Source organism: Vulpes lagopus, chromosome 6, assembly GCF_018345385.1.
Source record: "Vulpes lagopus strain Blue_001 chromosome 6, ASM1834538v1, whole genome shotgun sequence".
Taxonomy (NCBI): Eukaryota; Metazoa; Chordata; class Mammalia; order Carnivora; family Canidae; genus Vulpes; species Vulpes lagopus.
This window is the reverse complement of record NC_054829.1, coordinates 44,803,448-44,820,528: the sequence shown is the minus strand read 5'-3', so window position 1 is coordinate 44,820,528 and position 17,081 is coordinate 44,803,448. Positions and strand designations below refer to the sequence as shown.

General features: G+C 38.3%; 1 protein-coding gene and 1 pseudogene across 4 annotated transcripts in view; both read right to left on the bottom strand.

Annotated features, from left to right (window-relative positions):
• The window catches only part of LOC121493285, a 30,768-nt pseudogene extending 17,194 nt beyond the window's left edge, over nt 1-13,574 (bottom strand).
• Nucleotides 1-17,081, bottom strand: part of TXNDC16 (thioredoxin domain containing 16) — a 134,709-nt gene that overhangs the window by 102,524 nt on the left and 15,104 nt on the right. For all 4 annotated transcript variants that reach the window (XM_041759405.1, XM_041759406.1, XM_041759404.1 and 1 more), the window contains exons 5-6: nt 15,578-15,651; nt 14,461-14,535 (exon numbers count right to left, since the gene is read on the bottom strand). In XM_041759405.1, the coding sequence (XP_041615339.1) occupies nt 14,461-14,535; nt 15,578-15,651 (149 nt within the window). The remainder of the gene's footprint in view (nt 1-14,460; nt 14,536-15,577; nt 15,652-17,081) is intronic.

Below are 17,081 nucleotides of genomic sequence, written 5' to 3'. Positions count from 1 at the left end.
ATAAATGGTACTGGAAAATTGGACAGCCACACACAGAAGAATGAAACTGGACCATTCTCTTACACCATACACAAAGATAAACTCAAAATGATGAAAGATGTAAATGTGAGATAGAAAACCATCAAACTCCTAGAGGAGAACAGAGGCAGAAACTTCTTGCAAGACATGTATATAAAGGCAAGGGAAACAAAAACAAAAATGAACTATTGAGACTTCATCAAGATAAAAAGCTCCTGCACAGCAAAGGAAACAGTCAACAAAACAGCAGCCTTAGGATAAAGAAGATATTTGCAAATGACATATCAAATAAAAAGCTATTATCCAAGATATATGAAGAACTTATCAAACTCAACACCCAAAAACAAATAATCTGGTCATGAAATGAGTGGAAGACATGAACAGACAATTCTCCAAAGAAGATATACAAATGGTCAAGAGATACATGAAAAAATGCTTCACATCACTTGGCATCAGGGAGATACAAATCAAAACCATAATGAGATACCACCTTCCTGGTAAAATTAATGGCTAAAATTAATAGGAAACAACAAACGTCGGTGAGGCTGTGGAGAAAGGGGAATCCTTTTACACTGTTGGTAGGAATCCAAGCTGGAAATGCAAGTCACTCTGGAAAACAGAAGGTCCTCAAGAAGTTAAATATAGAGCTATCCTACAGCCTAGCAATTGCACTACTAGGTATTTATCCTGAAGATAAAAATGTAGTGATATGAAGGGGAACCTGTACCCCAATGTTCATAGCTGCAAGGTCCACAATAGCCAAACTATGGAAGAAGCCAAAATGTCCATCAACAGATGAATAGATAAAGATGTAGTATTACTCAGCCATCAGAAAGGATTGATACGTATCATTTACATTGATGTGGATAGAACTGGAGGGTATTATGCTGAGTGAAATAAGTCAATCATAGAAAGACCATTATCATATGGTTTCACTCATATGTGGAATATAAGAAACAGCACAAAGGATCATAGGGGAAGGGAGGGAAAATGGAATGGGAAGATTTCAGAGAGGAAGACAAACCAGGAGAGACTCTTAACTCTAGTAAACAAATTAAAGGTTGTTAGAGGGGAGAAGGGAGTTGGGGTAATTGGGTGGTGGGGATTAAGGAAGACACACAATATGATGAGCACTGAGTGTTATATACAACTGATAAATTATTGAACACTATATCTGAAACTAATGATGTACTATATGTTGGTGAATTGAATTTAAATTTTTTTAAAAAGGTATAAACACTCAGTTATAAAATAAAGTCAAAGAAAAATCCATTGGTTTGATGAGAATCTACAAAATCATGAGTTTCTTGATCTGTCCCTGGTATCATAATGTGTAAGAACTGCCTATTCCAGGATTTCTCTAGAAGCTGGCAAGAGTCCTGAACCCGCTGTCATTTCTATCTTGCTGGCCTGACAGGGTTGAGAAGATACTAGCCTTGGACCCACTTTCCTTTCTTACCTAATGTTTTCCTACCAGAATGCTCTGGGTTGCAATTGCCATGAGTTGGAAACAGTTTGCATTTACAAGTATAAATTTATTCATCCTTTTAACTTATGTAAGGCTTTTGTACCCAATTATCAATTCTTTAAAATAAGACACTAAATTTTGGTTTTCTACTGTCATGTGAGAACATTAGGACCCAGAAAAACATCATTGTGTGAGGAAAATAAAGTGCTGCAGCAAAGAAAATAAAAAATAAAATCTTGGAGATACAACATCCAAGATGGTGACAGTAGTCAACAGTATCATAATAACTTTACATGGTGACAAATGGCAATTGGGACTTATCGTTGGAATAATTTTGCAATGTATAAAAATTTAAAATCACTACCATATACACCAGAAATGAATAGGATATATGTCAATTATACTTCAGTAAAAAATAAAATTAAAAATTAAGAAATAAAGAGTCTTGGTTGTCAAAAACAAGACTTCCAACAATAAGAAAACAACCCCATTAAAATATGGGCAAAAGATGGGGTGCCTAGGTGGCTCAGTCAGTATAAGCATCCAACTCTTGATTTTGGCTCAGGTCATGATCTTAGAGTTGTGAGATCAAGCTCCATGTATGGCTCCATGCTCAGCAGGGAGTCTGCTTAAGATTCTGTCTCTCCCTCTCCCTCTGCCCCACCATCCCTCTAAAATAAAGAAATAAATCTTTAAAAATAAAATAAAATAAATATGTGCAAAAGATCTGGATACTCTACCAGCGAAAATACACAGATGGAAAATAAGGATATTAAAAGATGCCAAACATCATATGTAATTAAGGAAATTACAAATTAATACAATGAGATACCACAACAACTGGAATGGCTAAAATCTGTTTTTAAAATGGACAATAGTAAATGCTGACAAGGGTGTGGAGCAATGAGAACTCATTCATTGTAGGTGTGCGTGCAAAAATGGTACAGCCACACTGGAAGACAGTTTGGCAGCATCTTATAAATTTGAACATAATTCCCCCATATGATCACACCCCTAAGTATTTACCCAAATTAGTTGAAAACTACATCCATACAAAAAAAGCTACACACTAACATTTATAGAAGCTTTATTCATAATTACCAAAACTTAGAATCAACCAAGACGTCTTCAATAAGTGAATGTATAAACATACACTGGTATAACCATATAATGGGATACTATTCAGTGATAGAAAGAAATGAGCCATCCAGAAGAAATGAACAGATATTTCCCTGAAGAACACATCCAGATGGTTAACAGACATGTGAAAAGATGCTCAACATCACTCATCATCAGGGAAATACAAATTAAAACTACAGTGAGATATCACTTCACACCTGTCAGAATGGCTAAAATCAAAAACACAAGAAACAAGGGTGCCTTGCAATCAAGCCCTATGTAGAGAGCTCCATGCTGGGCATGGAGCCTGCTTAAGATTCTCTCTTCCTCTCTCTCTGCTCTTCCCCTCAACACTCTCCCAAAATAAATAAATAAACACAAGAAACAAGTGTTGGCAAGTATGTGAGAAAAAGGAACCATCATTTACTGTTGGTAGGAATGCAAACTCATACAGCCACTCTGGAAAACAGTATGGAGGTTCCTCAAAAAGTTAAAAATAGAACTACCCTACGTTTTAGTAACTACACTACTAGGCATTTACCTAAGAGATACAACTACAAACACTCATTCAAAAGGATACATGCCCCCCTGATATTTATTGCAGCATTATTTACATGAGCCAAATTATGGAAACAGTCTGTGTCCATCCATAGATGAATAGATAAAGATTGGTATATATATACAATGGAATGTTATTTTATCCATAAAAAAGTATGAAATCTTGCCATTTGCAACAACATAGAGCTAGAGAATATAATGCTAAATGAAATAAGTCAGTCAGAGAAAGACAAATACCATATGATTTCAGTCATACGTAGAATTTAAGAAACAAACCAAAAAAAAAAAAAAATGAGCAAAGGAAAAAAAAGAGAAACAAACCAAGAAACAGACTCTTAACTATAGAGAACAAATTGATGGTTACCAGAGGTGAGGTAGGAGGAAAGACAAGTAAAATAGGTAATGAGGATTAAGGGAGTGCACTTGTGATGAGCACTGGGTGATGTACAGAATTACTGAATCAATATATTGTACACCTGAAACTAATATAGCACTGTATGTTAACTACGCTGGAATTAAAATTTTTTTTAAAAATGAGCGATCAAACCATGAAAAGACATAGAAGAACCTTAAATACATGTTGCTAAGTAAGAGAAGTTAATCTGAAAATCTACATCTGTATTATTCCAACTATATGACACTCTGGAAAAGGCAAAACTACAGAGACTGTAAAAAGATGAGTGGGAGGGATAAATAGGTGAAGTATGAGATTTTTTTAGGCTAATGAAACTATTCTGTTTGATACCATAATGGTGAATATGTGTCATTACACATTTGTCAAAATTCACAGAACTGTACAACAGAAAGCCTGAATCCTACTGTAAACTAGGTGCTTTTGTTAATAAGGTACTGATACTGGTTCATTGATTATAACAAATGTACCATACTAATGCAAAGTGTTAACAATAAGGGAAACTGAGTAAAGAAGAGAAGAGAGTCATACCAGAATTCTCTGCACTATGTGCTCAATTTTCTCTGAATCTAAAATTACTCAAAAAAAAAAAAAAAGAAAATTAAGGGGCACCTGGGTGGCACAGTTGGTTGGGCATCCACTTCTTGGTTTTGGCTCAGGTTATGATCTCAGAGTCATGAGGTCAAGACCCACATCAGGCTCTGCACTTAACACAAAGTCTAATTGTCCTTCTCCCATCCTCTATTCCCCTCCCCACTGATCATACTCATGCATGCTCTCTAAAATAAATACAATCTTTTAAAAAATAGTCCAGTCTCCTCTAAATTGGAAGAGTAAGAGACTAGTAGTAGTGTGTGTACACTCATCACTATATCTCAAATAGAGTTAATTCCCAGCACCATGGGGAGAAATTTACAAATTGCAGAACCTAGGTTTGACTAACTAATTCTTCTCTTTAGTCAAGTTGTTAAGGACAAAAACTCTAAAACTAGAAAAAATGGAGGAAGAGCTAAGAGCAGAGTAGTAGGAGGACCCTAGGCTTGCCTCATCTCTCAAACACAGCTAATGAAACTATTATATAAAGATCAAATCATTCTAAATACCCAAGAAATCTGAGGACTGACAGAACAAACTGTACAAATAGAGGGAGAGAAGAGGACATATCATAGAAGGTAGGAGATGCAGAGATGTGGTTTGGGGAGAGAAACAGATCATGGGTGCTGCAGAGGGGACAGAGCCCTGCTCACAGATAGGAGGGAGAGGGAGAGACAGACAGACAGAAAGGAGTGCACAGGAGATTGCATTAGGAAAACACTTCCCCAGAGCCACTGACTGGGAAAACTGATTTTTGTGAATTTTTACAACCAGTGGGACTCAAAAGACTGGAGCTTTAGCTATCCACAGCAAAGCCGGTATGGAGCCTGGCAAGCACTGAAGTTCTCCTGTAGAGAAGGAGATCAGATAGCCTGTGATCTGAGGATGGCCTGGGATGCACTGGGAGAGACAGTTCTCCTTCTTGGAGCACATCTGGGAGAGCATCTTTTCTTCCTCTGTGTCTCAGCATAGCTGCAAAGACACCTTCTGAGGGAAGCTAATCTGGACACTGGCTCTTTGCTATGTTTTACACCAAACTCCAAACCCCCGCACTTTGGCGTATCTACCCTTTGGGACAAACCTGCATCACCCCCAGCACAGTGAGACCCTCTCCTGGAGAACCAACACAGGTCCCTGCTGCACCAGGTCTCTAAAGTTTGGAGTTTTAAAATTCATCCCACCTGCCTATGATAGACCCCAAGGTGCACTATATGATCAGGTTGACAGGCAAGACACAGACAGGGTAAAGGTAGGGATTTGAGGGATGCCTGGGACACACTAAGGGGAGATTCTCTGCTCTTCTGGGAGGGGTTCCTGGACAGTGACAGGCTTGAACTCCCATCTCTAGGGATAAGGGAGGGGCCTGGCCCCATTTCCCTCCCCTACCCCTCAGCATAAACTAATTTCAGTAAGCAGCAAAGTGCCAAAAGTGGTAGCCTAAATGGTTTATGCCAAACCCATTCCCTCTGCTCTGCTGGTGCTGCTTTCTTGGGCAAGTGTGCCTAAGAACCAGTATGGCAGCCCCTTCCCAAGAAGACCAGCACAAACCCCCCACCCCCTACGTACCACATCTACCAACCATAAAGTTCCACAAAGTTTCCACTCTAGTGGAAATAGCATCAGGTCTCTTTTAACAAGCAGATCAGAATACAACTAGTTAAAACTCACCACACTCTGGCCAAGGTCCAAACACTCCCCAATGCAGGCAAGATGTAACTGTGCAGAAAACTGACCTGAGGAAAAGAGGTGCCAAAACACAGTAGCCCAGTGCACACTCTGAAACACTTACTAAAGCACCAGGCCCTGGACAGTATAGGACTTCTTCTTCATAAAACCATTACTCTCAGTAACAGTAAATATAACAGGCTTTCCTAACACAAAGAAGACAGAAACCTGGACAAAATGCCAAGACAGGGATCCCTGGGTGGCGCAGCGGTTTGGCGCCTGCCTTTGGCCCAGGGCGCGATCCTGGAGACCCGGGATCGAATCCCACATCGGGTTCCCGGTGCATGGAGCCCGCTTCTCCCTCTGCCTGTGTCTCTGCCTCTCTCTCTCTCTCTGTGACTATCATAAATAAATAAAAAAAAAATAAAAAATAAAAAAAAAAAAAATGCCAAGACAGAGGACCTAAAAGGAAGAACAAAAAATGGTCATGGCCAGGAATCTAATCAAAACAGATATAAGTAATATGTCTGATCCAGAATGTAAAGCAACAATCATAAAGATACTACCTGGGCTTGACAAAAGTATAGAAGATACCAGGGATACCCTTACCGAAGAGACAAAAGACCTAAAACCTAGTCAGGCCAAAATGAAAACTGTAATAACTGAGATGCAAAACTGACTGGATGGAAGGACCACAGGATGGAAGAAGCAGAAGAACAAGAAAGTGATACAGAAGATAAAATTATGGAAAATAATGAAGCTGAAAATAAAAATATTAGATCACAAATGTAGACTTAGGGAATTCAGAGACTCCATAAAACATAATAATATTTGTATCATAGAAGTCCCAGAAAAAGAAGAGAGAGAAAGGGGGCAGAAGGTTTATTTGACCAGATGGACTTAACAGATATATTCGAAACATTTAGGCCCAGAGCAGCAGAATACACATTCTTTTCAAGTGCACATGGGCCCTTCTCCAGAATCGATCACATACTAGTTCACAAATCAGGCTGAATGAGTACAAAAAGACTGAGATCATATTTTCTGATCACAATGCTATAAAACCTGAAGTCAACCAAAAGAAAAAAACTTGGAAAGACCACAAGTACATGGAGGCTAAAGAACATCCTACTAAAGAATGAATGAGTAAGGGCGCCTGGGTGGCTCAATAGGTTAAGCATCTGCTCCTGATCTCAGCTCAGGTCTTTGTTTTGTTTGTTTTTTTAAAAAAAGATTTTATTTATTCATTCATGAGAGACCCAGAAGAGAGATAGGCAGAGGGAGAAACAGGCTTCCTGTGGGGAGCCCGATGCAGGACTCAATCCCAGGACTCTGGGACCACAACGTGAGCTAAAGGCAGATGTTCAACCACCAAGCCAGGCAGGCATCCTGATCTCAGCTCAGGTCCTGACCTCAGAATTATGAGTTCAACCCCACATTGGGCTCTACTTAAAAAAGAAGAATAAAAAAATGAATGGGTCAATCAGGAAATTAAAGAATAAAAAAAAATACATAGAAATAATGAAAGTGAAAGACGATGGCCCAAAACCTTTGGGATACATCAAAAGGGTCCTAAGAGGAAAGTATATAGCAATACAGACCTACCTCAAGAAGCAAAATCTCAAATATGCAACCTACACTTACATCTAAAGGAGCTAGAAAAAGAAAAACAAATGAAGCCTAAAGCAAGAAGAAGGGAAATAATAAAGATGAGAGCAGAAATAAATGAAATAGAAACAAAAAGAAACACACCAATGAAAACCAGGAGCTGAGTCTTTGAAAAAATTAACAAAATCATAAAATTAAGAAAATTTATCAATATAAACCCCTAGCCAAGAAAAAAGACACAAATGAATAAAATCATGAATGAAAGAGGAGAGATCACAATCAACACAACAGAAATATAAACAATTATAAGAGATTATGAAGTTGCAGAGGTGGTTCAATATTTGTGAATCAATTGTGATATACCACATTAATAAAAGAAAGGATAAGAACCATATGATCCTCTCGATATAGAAAAAGCATCTGACAAAGTACAGCATTCCTTCCTGATAAAAACCCTCAACAAAATAGGGATAAATGGAATATACCTCAACATCATAAAGGCTATATATAAATGATCCACAGCTAATATCATTCTCAATGGGGAAAAAATGAGAGCTATGGTCAGGAACAAGACAGAGGTGTCCACTCTCACCACTGTTATTTAACATAATGGAAATTCTAGCCCCTCAGCAAACAGACAACAACAACAAAAGGCATCCAAATTGGTAAGGAAGAAGTCAAATTCACTATCTGCAGATGACATGACACTCTATGTAGAAAACCCATAAGACTCCACCAAAAAAACTGCAAGAACTAATATACAAATTCAGTAAAGTCACAATATACAAAGTCAATGTACAGAATTCTGTTGCATTTCTATATGCCAATAATGAAGCCCTAGAAAAAGAAATCAAGGAATCAATCCCATTTACAATTACACCAAAATAATAAGATACTTAGGAATAAACCTAACCAAAAAGGTAAAAGATCTGTACTCTGAAAACTACAGAACACTGATAAAAGACATTAGAGACGGCATAAAGAAATGGAAAAAACATTCCATGCTCAGAGATTGGAAGAACAAATATTGTTAAAATGTCTACACTACCCAAAGCAATCTATACATTTAATACAATCTCTATCAAAATACTCACCAGTATTTTTCACAGAATTCGAACAAACAATCCTAAAATGTGTATGGGACCACAAAAGACCTCGAATACCCAAAGCATCATAATTCTGAACCTCAAGTTATATTACAAAGCTACAGTCATCACGACAGTATGGTACAGACACAGAAACAGATACACAGATCAAAGGAACAGAATAGAAAACCCAGAAATGGACTTACAACTATATTGTCAACTAATCTTCAACAAAGCAGGAAAGAATATCCAATGGAAAAAATACAGTTTCTTCAACAAATGCTGTTGGGAAAACTGGACAGCAATATGCAGAAGAATTAAACTGATCACTTACACCATACCCAAATAAAATTCAAAATGGACAAAAGACCTAAATGTGAGATAGGAAACCATCAAACTCCTAGAGGAGAACATAGGCACTAACCTCTTTGACCTCAGCCATAGCAACTTCCTACTAGATACATCTCTGGAGGCAAGGGAAAGAAAAGCAAAAATTAACTATTGGGACTTCATCAAGATAAAAAATTTCTGCACAGCAATGGAAACCATCAACAAAACTAAAAGGCAGCCTACACAGTGGGAGAAGGTATTTGCAAATTGCATGTCTGATAAAAGATTAATATCCAAATTCTAAAAAGAACTTAACAAATTCAACATCTAAAAAACAATCAAAAAAAAAAAAATAAAAAATAAAAAATAAAAAATAAAAAACAATCCAGTTAAGAAATGGGCAGAAGGCATGAATAGACATTTTCCCAAAGAAGACATCCAGATGGCTAACAGACATGAAAAGATGTTTAACATCACTCATCATCAGGGAAATACAAACCGAAACTGCAATATCTCATACCTATCAGAATGGCTAAAATTAACAACACAGGAAACAACAGTGTTGGCAAGGATGCAGAGAAAGGGGAACCCTCTTACACTGTTGATGAGAATGCAAACTAATACAGCCACTCTGGTAAATGGTATGGAGGTTCCTCAGAAACTTAAAAATAGAACTACCCTAAGATTCAGCAATTTCACTACTAAGTATTTACCCAAAGGATACAAAAATACTGATTTGAAGGGTTACAGGTGCCCCAGTATTTATGGCAGCATTAACAACAGGTAAATTATAGAAAGAACCCAAATATCCATCAACTGATGAATGAATAAAGAAGATATGGTAGATATATACAATGGAATATTACTCAGCCATCAAAAAGAATGACATCTTGCTATTTGCAACAATATGGATGGACCCAGAGTGTATTATTATGCTAAGAAAAAAAGTCAGTTAGAAAAAGACAAATGCTGTATGATCTCACTCATCTGTGTAATTTAAGAAACAAAACAAATGAACACAGGAGCAAAAAAGGAGAGGCAAACCATAAGACAGACCTTATAGAGAACAAAACTGAGGATTGATAGAGGAAGGTGGGCGGAGGATGGGCTAGACAGGGGATGGGTATTAAGGAAGGCACTTGTTATGCTGAGCACTGGGTGTTATATGTAAGTTATGAATCACTAAATTACATATTTAATGAAACTAATATAAGACTGAAACTAATATTACACTGTATGTTAACTGGAATTTAAATAAAAATTTGAAAATAAATAAATAAACCTGGAAAAATGTATAAATAAACAAAATCTCTAATTTTCTAAATGAATAGATGCCTTCAAAACTATGGTATAAGACCACAGTAAAACTCAAATTCTACAATTCTGAAGAGAAAAGATAAATTTGACCAGATAATTCTTTAAGGAATAGGGAAATTCAGGGGTGCTTTGGTAGTTCAACTGGTGAAACATCCAACTCTTGATTTCAGCTCAGGTCATGGTCTCAGGGTTGTGAGATCAAGCCCTGCATGGGGCTCTGCACTCAGGGCAGAGTCCCCTTGAAATTTTCTCTCTCTCTCTCTCTCTCTCTGCCCTCCTCTTCCTCTTGTGAGCTTTCTCTCTCAAATAAGTAAAATCTTAAAAAAAAAAAAAAAGAATAGAGAAATTTAGATGATAAATGACAACTTGGGGGGAAATGTAGTTTGTTTCTCCTTCATATAAAGAAGGTATCTAAGACACCTGGATGACTCAATGTGTTAAGTCTCTGACTCTAGGTTTTGGCTCAGATTGTGATCTCATGGGATAGACTGCCTACTCAGCAGGGAGTCTGCTTGAAGATTCTCTCCCTCAGGCCCTCCCCTCACTCACTTGCATGTGTGCTCTCTAAAATAAATCTTTAAAAAAAAAAAGTATCAGAAGCTAATACAGTTCAAATATGACAGAAAAATGGGCACAAGATTCCAAATCAAATTCCAAATGTTCAGGTCCATTTCAATGAATAGTATGCAACTACAAAAGAGTACAGGACAGGGAAACTGCTTGCTAGGCACTAGATATTTCAAATTGATGGTTTTAGCACATAAAAGTAGGATGACAAATTGAAAGGTATCGTTTTTCCTCATGGTTATTTGGAAGGTGTAGCTAGGATATGGCACACTATTAAACACAGTTCTTCAACATTCTAAATATCACTACAGAGAATTTTTGTAATATATTCCAAAGTCATTTTTCTTACATTTTAAATTAAAATGGGGACATTGGCTTTTTGCAATTTTATTTCCTTGACATTTATTTCCCCCCCAACTCAGTTTCTTTTTCCCATAAGTGCTGGTGTTGTGTAAGGTGCTACCTGGATAACCTGTATGTTGACTATACCTACATCTGTACTCCTCAGTTCAAAATCCCACAGCTGCCTATTGGAGACTCACATCCGATGGGCATTCCCCTTGTTAAAGTCAACTCCTCTTCCCCTGTAAATCTGTTCTTCTTCCTTGCCTACTTCAGATGTTGGTCAGAGAGGATTCAGGGTTGAGTAGGATTGGAAAGACAGAAAAGAAGAGATTAGGGATTAATTTCAAGTTTGTAGTTTTGCTGACTGTTACCAAATTAGCTCTTACCAAATCCAGTTAATTTCACCTTCTAAGCATTAAAAAGAAAATCTCCTCTTTGCTATCTCTATTTTACCTCCCTAAATCATATAATAGACACACAATGATTTCTATGTGTGCTTGGACTTCACAAATCTATCTCATGTCCACCAGAAAGAGCTTTCGAGTACTAATCTGATTATATCACTTATCTACCTACAATCCTCTGTGGAGCAATCACTTGTTGAGGTGGTCAGGACAGTGAGCCATATTTAACAATCAAGCCTTTATTCACTCACTGTGGTAGTACAAGCCAGGGGCCAAAAGTGAGGCAACAGTTCTACAATATTCTATTCCTTGCCCCACCCACCATTGGCCAGCATTAGGCAAAAGTCAAGGGGGTGCAGTGCAGGTGCAGGGGAGCATCTCATTTAAAGGAGCCCCAAACAAAGGCTCTTGACTCTATGAACTCATGGGCTGAGGAGAAAGAAAGGGAGAAGAGCCAGAAGAGGAAAGATACTAAGTGGAGAAAAGTGCCTCAATCAAAGACCCCTGATAAGGAGGTCTTAGCAGAAGCACCTGGGAGGTGCCTCTGTCAAGGTCTTTTCTTATAATGAGGCCTCTGAATGGAGACACTTGAGCTAAAAATACAGGTTACATAGGAGCATGTCTGGCCTATGTCCCTAAATCTTGGACCTCAATTTTCTCTATAAAACTGCAATGCACTGGATATGCACCGAGTCTGGTGTGGGTAGGGCACCTTTACCCTATGAGTCCTTCCAGACAAAGCCTGTAATTGCCTGTGGGCAGGACTCATAGGCCACATAAGTATTCTGGCCTGGAGCTAACCTCCTCACCCTTCAGGGCCTACCCCAAAGCCTTAACTTCTTCTCATGGTAAACAAAGATCCCTTCCATTTGACCCCCATACCTACTTTTCTGCTGTCATCTCCTGTTTCCCATTTCATACTCCAGTAAAAACTGCCCCTGCCCGCCCCACCTCCAGGGGTGCCTGGATGGCTCAGTCAGTTAAATGTCTGCTTTTGGCTCAGGTCATGATCCTGGGGTCCTAGGATGGAGTCCCAAGTCAGGCTCCCTCTTCAGCAGGAAGTCTGCTTCCCCCTCTGCATCTTCCCCTGCTCATTCTCTCTTTCTCTAATAAATCAATAAAATCACTAAAAAAAAAAAAAAAAAAAAAAGTATTAAAAAAAAAAAACTACTCCCCCAAACTATTCTAACCTCCATGCCTTTGGTCACAGTTTCCTCTGCTTTCCCCACCTTCTGTTTCTTCACCAAGCAAACTGCCACTTATCCTTTAAGACTCATCCCAAATGCCACCTCCACCAGGAAGCATTCTTAACAAATACCCACCCTCATTCTAGACACAGGTAACTCTTCCCTGTGCTGTGGATCCTTAAGCGCTCAGGCATACAAACTTCTACCAATTTACTTACTACACAGTATTTTCTGTTTCTGTATGTCTGTGTAACAAAACACTAAATTCCTAGAGAACAGAAGCCATATCCTTTTCTATTCTGTATCCCCAGTGCCTAACAAGTATCTGGCACATAGCAGGAACACGAGGAATCATCTATTTGTGGAATTAGTGTTCTATGAATCAGCATTAACACAGCACTAGGAACAGGACACTACAGCAGGATTGAATAACACAAGCCCCACAAGCTAACCAGTTCCCAGCACGGGCAGCCTCTCCACACTAAGGCCCTACTGTTTCAAAACCACCTTGTTGTCAGGTTATCCAACATGGACCTGCTGGTCCAGGATTTGCCATCAAACTTCTCAAAGACAATCTTAGTACCTAAGGATAACATCCTTATCCTTCAAAGAATCTCCTTTCTCTATCTCTTCAACCCTCATATCTGGCTCTAAGACTATCATCAGATACCTGCTGTAAAAACAGCAGAAACCAGTAGCTTCCCGAGAACAAGTATCATATCTACTACTGGGGCTTTTTGCTAAGCCTTTTTATGACCCCAATCCTCAAGCCAGCCAGCCACCCTTCTTTAAGGGAAAAGCCTCTATGCAGCCTAACAGTTTTTTGGAATTCATCTCGAAAAGACCACCATTCACTTCTTACAATTGGCTTCGTAGTCTACAGGCCTCAGATTCCATGGTTGTCAGGAATTTCTAAAAACTTTTCATTTATATATGATGTGTACTGGAACATTTAAAAGTGTCCACTAGCAAAGTGATAACTACAACTTTTCACCTGTAAGTTCTGAGTTTCCTATCATTTAACTTTCACCCAATTTTTATGGGAATCCAGTCAGAGAGTAGAAGGAAGAGGAGAGCCAAGCAGAAAACAAAGATACTCAATGTCAGCAAAGGTCTTAGTGGCCAGCAGCCCTAACACAACATTAAACTGGAAAGATTCATGTAAACTTGTGTCCCTAATGAAGTCATGGCTTCAAACTTTGTCACTGAAGAGGTAATCAGACTTCATCCAGGAGGAGACTGCACAAATGGACTTCACATAGGCCTAAATCCTAGGCTTCCAAATTCCATGTCAGGAAAGTTAAATTTAGATATTCTCTCTCTCTGTTTCTCTCTCTGTCTCACTCTCTGTAAACACTAAGACGTGTTCTGGGACTACTGGCGCTGTTTCTGCACCTACTGAGTAGACACAGAACTACAGACCCCAGAAAAATCAAACTGGGATGAGAAGCATGCCAGATATTTTAAAAATCCCAGTGAGAATAGCAAAGATTAGCTTCTTACCTAGTAAAATCCTTACTCCACAGGTATATTCAAAAGCAAAAGCAATACTATGATCATGTGATTGTGTTCTCTCCTACTTTTATACAAAGATATTTTTGTATCCTTTGCCATTCAAGACATTTTAGATCCTCTACGTAGGGAAAAGACAGATCAGTAATTTTGTGTGAAATTAATGCCTACAAATGTAATGTTAAAACCCTAAAATATTTTAATGGATTGTGATTGCCTAAAATGAAATCAAGAGATAAATAATAAATCAATGAGTACCCCCTGTACTTACAAGAGAACATGGGCAACGATGGCATTCACATCAAACAAGACATCAGTAGGGAATTCTCTAAGTAAGATGTTGCCCCTATTAAAAAAATTTAAAAAGCATTACAGAAATATTTCCTTGGAATTCACTTTTCTTGTCTCTCCAATACGGTAGGTTATAAGTCCTTTGAGGTTTCAGCCTTGGTATTTATCCATTATCTCATGCACCTACCAGCATGCTGACTGTAAAACACACACAAATATTTATTGAATATACACTCACTAAATATGTTGACTTTGAAGAGCTTAGGCTCTGGGCTAGGCAAAAAGATTGGGAAAACACAGGAGTCTCAACAAGGCTTCCTACCATACTCCCAGTCACATACACATACATTCCCTAAATGGGCTGGGGAGGAGACAAGTAGGAGAGAGAAAGAAGTGTCCTCAGCAGTTGATCTCTGAGGAGAGAGACTCTGCCCCCACTTCTCAGGCCAAATCCCAACAGTTTGAGAAAAAGACTTTGAGAAACCTCAGAGACTAGCAGATCAAAATGCAGGGGAATCTGTAACTGGGACATTGGCAGATCTCTCAAAAATACATTTCCTTCACACCCAAATATGGACATGACAGATCTACTCAAAACACTAAATTTGTTAAGTGCTTACTTTCCCAGCACTTACAGTAGGAGTTTACATAAGAATTCTCACGTAGGGGCAGCCCCGGTGGCACAGCGGTTTAGCGCCGCCTGCAGCTCAGGGCCTGATCCTGGAGACCCTGGATAGAGTTCCACATCAGGCTCCCTGCATGGTGCCTGCTTCTCCCTCTGCCTGTGTCTCTGCCTCTGTGTGTGTGTGTGTGTGTGTGTGTGTCTATGAATAAATAAATTAAAAATCTTTAAAAAAAAAAAAGAATTCTCACGTAATATTCAAAACAAGCCTGTAAGGTAGGTTTTATAGCTATTTTATCTCATTTCATAGATAAGGAAGGTAAAGTGCAGGTAACAAATCTATGACTTAGACTGTTTGCTAAACTTCATATGGCCTTCACTGCATAAAGCTTTATTCTGGCTTAGTGATATGTTATACATTTTAATATTCTAGAAGTACAGCTTTGTATCTATCACACTCAAAAAAATACTTTACCTGAATAAATATGCTTTCATCAAATCCTCTTCTTTTCCACAGTATCTTGATGTTTCTTCTTTGACACAATTAACCTTTAAAAGATTATATTTAAGGTTTAGAGTATATATCAAAAGGTCAAGTTTCTTGGTTAGAGAAACAGTAGTTTGTCTCCAGGTCAAATTTTTTATTTTACTTTTCTTTCTGATTTATATCCTATAATTGCTCATTTATTCAAGTGCTCAAGGTAACCCAGAGAAAGAAATTGTTTCCACATCTAAGAGTTATATTTAATTATACTTAAGAGTTTACATGTAATTCAATCTTATAGAACAAGTAGGAGGTAACCAGGTAGAAAAGGAAAGAAACAATAAGGCAGGACAAAAAAATCATGAGCAAAAGCCAAGAAGCAGAAGTAAGTTGCAAGCTGGGAGCATGAAAGCATCTCAGCATCTGGAATACAGATACTGCTGGTTTCTTATCCAAAATCCATCCTTCCTTTTTGTTTTACTAACAGAACTTCCCTAAACACAAGTGCCTCAATGAAAGAATTTTCCAGACGCCCCAACAGCTACAGATGGCCCAATAGTGTTAGAAGTTACTGGGGTTGGATTCCAGACGGTTCTTAAAATGGAGCTGACTTATACTCTTTTCCCACTTCTTCCTGACAAAAAAACAGACAAGGCAGCTGAGGACCAGCAATAATCATGGACCATAAAGCATCTTTAAAGGAGAAACCCTTGCTGAGGATGGTAAAACAAAGAATGAACCTGAGTCATTGATGATGTTAGGGTAGTCATGACAGTCCCTGATAGTTTATAATCTAGACTCTGTGTGAAAAATATAAGGATAATCCTGGCAGCAACATGAAGGTACAATGGAAGGCAAGAGAGCACAAAGATAAGGAAGCAGGTTAAATGAATATGATATCATAAAGGGCAAGGATGACTGGCATCTGAAGTAAAGCAGAAGAGGACAAAGAATTCAAGAGACTTTTCACCAATCGAGCAAGTAGAACTAGGGAGGAGACTGAGCATATGTATGGAGTATGGGATAGAGGGGGAAGAAAAGAGATGAAGAGAACGAAGAGGTTTTAGGATGGGGCAATGGGTAGCCACCAACAAAACGTAAACCAAGGCTGGCAGAAAAAGAGTTATTTCATTTTGTAAGTTTTTGGTCTTTTTAATGGGTTCAAGATTTTGTGTGTGTTCAATTTAATTTTAATGGAGTTTGAGGGAGCAGAATGACAACTGGCAAAGCTACATTTATTTTCAAAAGCTACAAGAGAATGGACAGTCAAAAAATATTGAGAATAGAGAATTAGAATTAAAAGTCAGAATACAGGAAAAAAAAAAGTCAAAATACAGCTACAACCAAAAAAGATGGAATGTCAGAAAGAATTTTTAAAAGTCAGAGCATAGGGGATGGCTGACATCACGACAATAGATTTTTTTCCATTCATCCCGTGCAACATATATATGAACACCTACCATATGTTAGTCACTCTTCTAGTCACTGGGGGTAC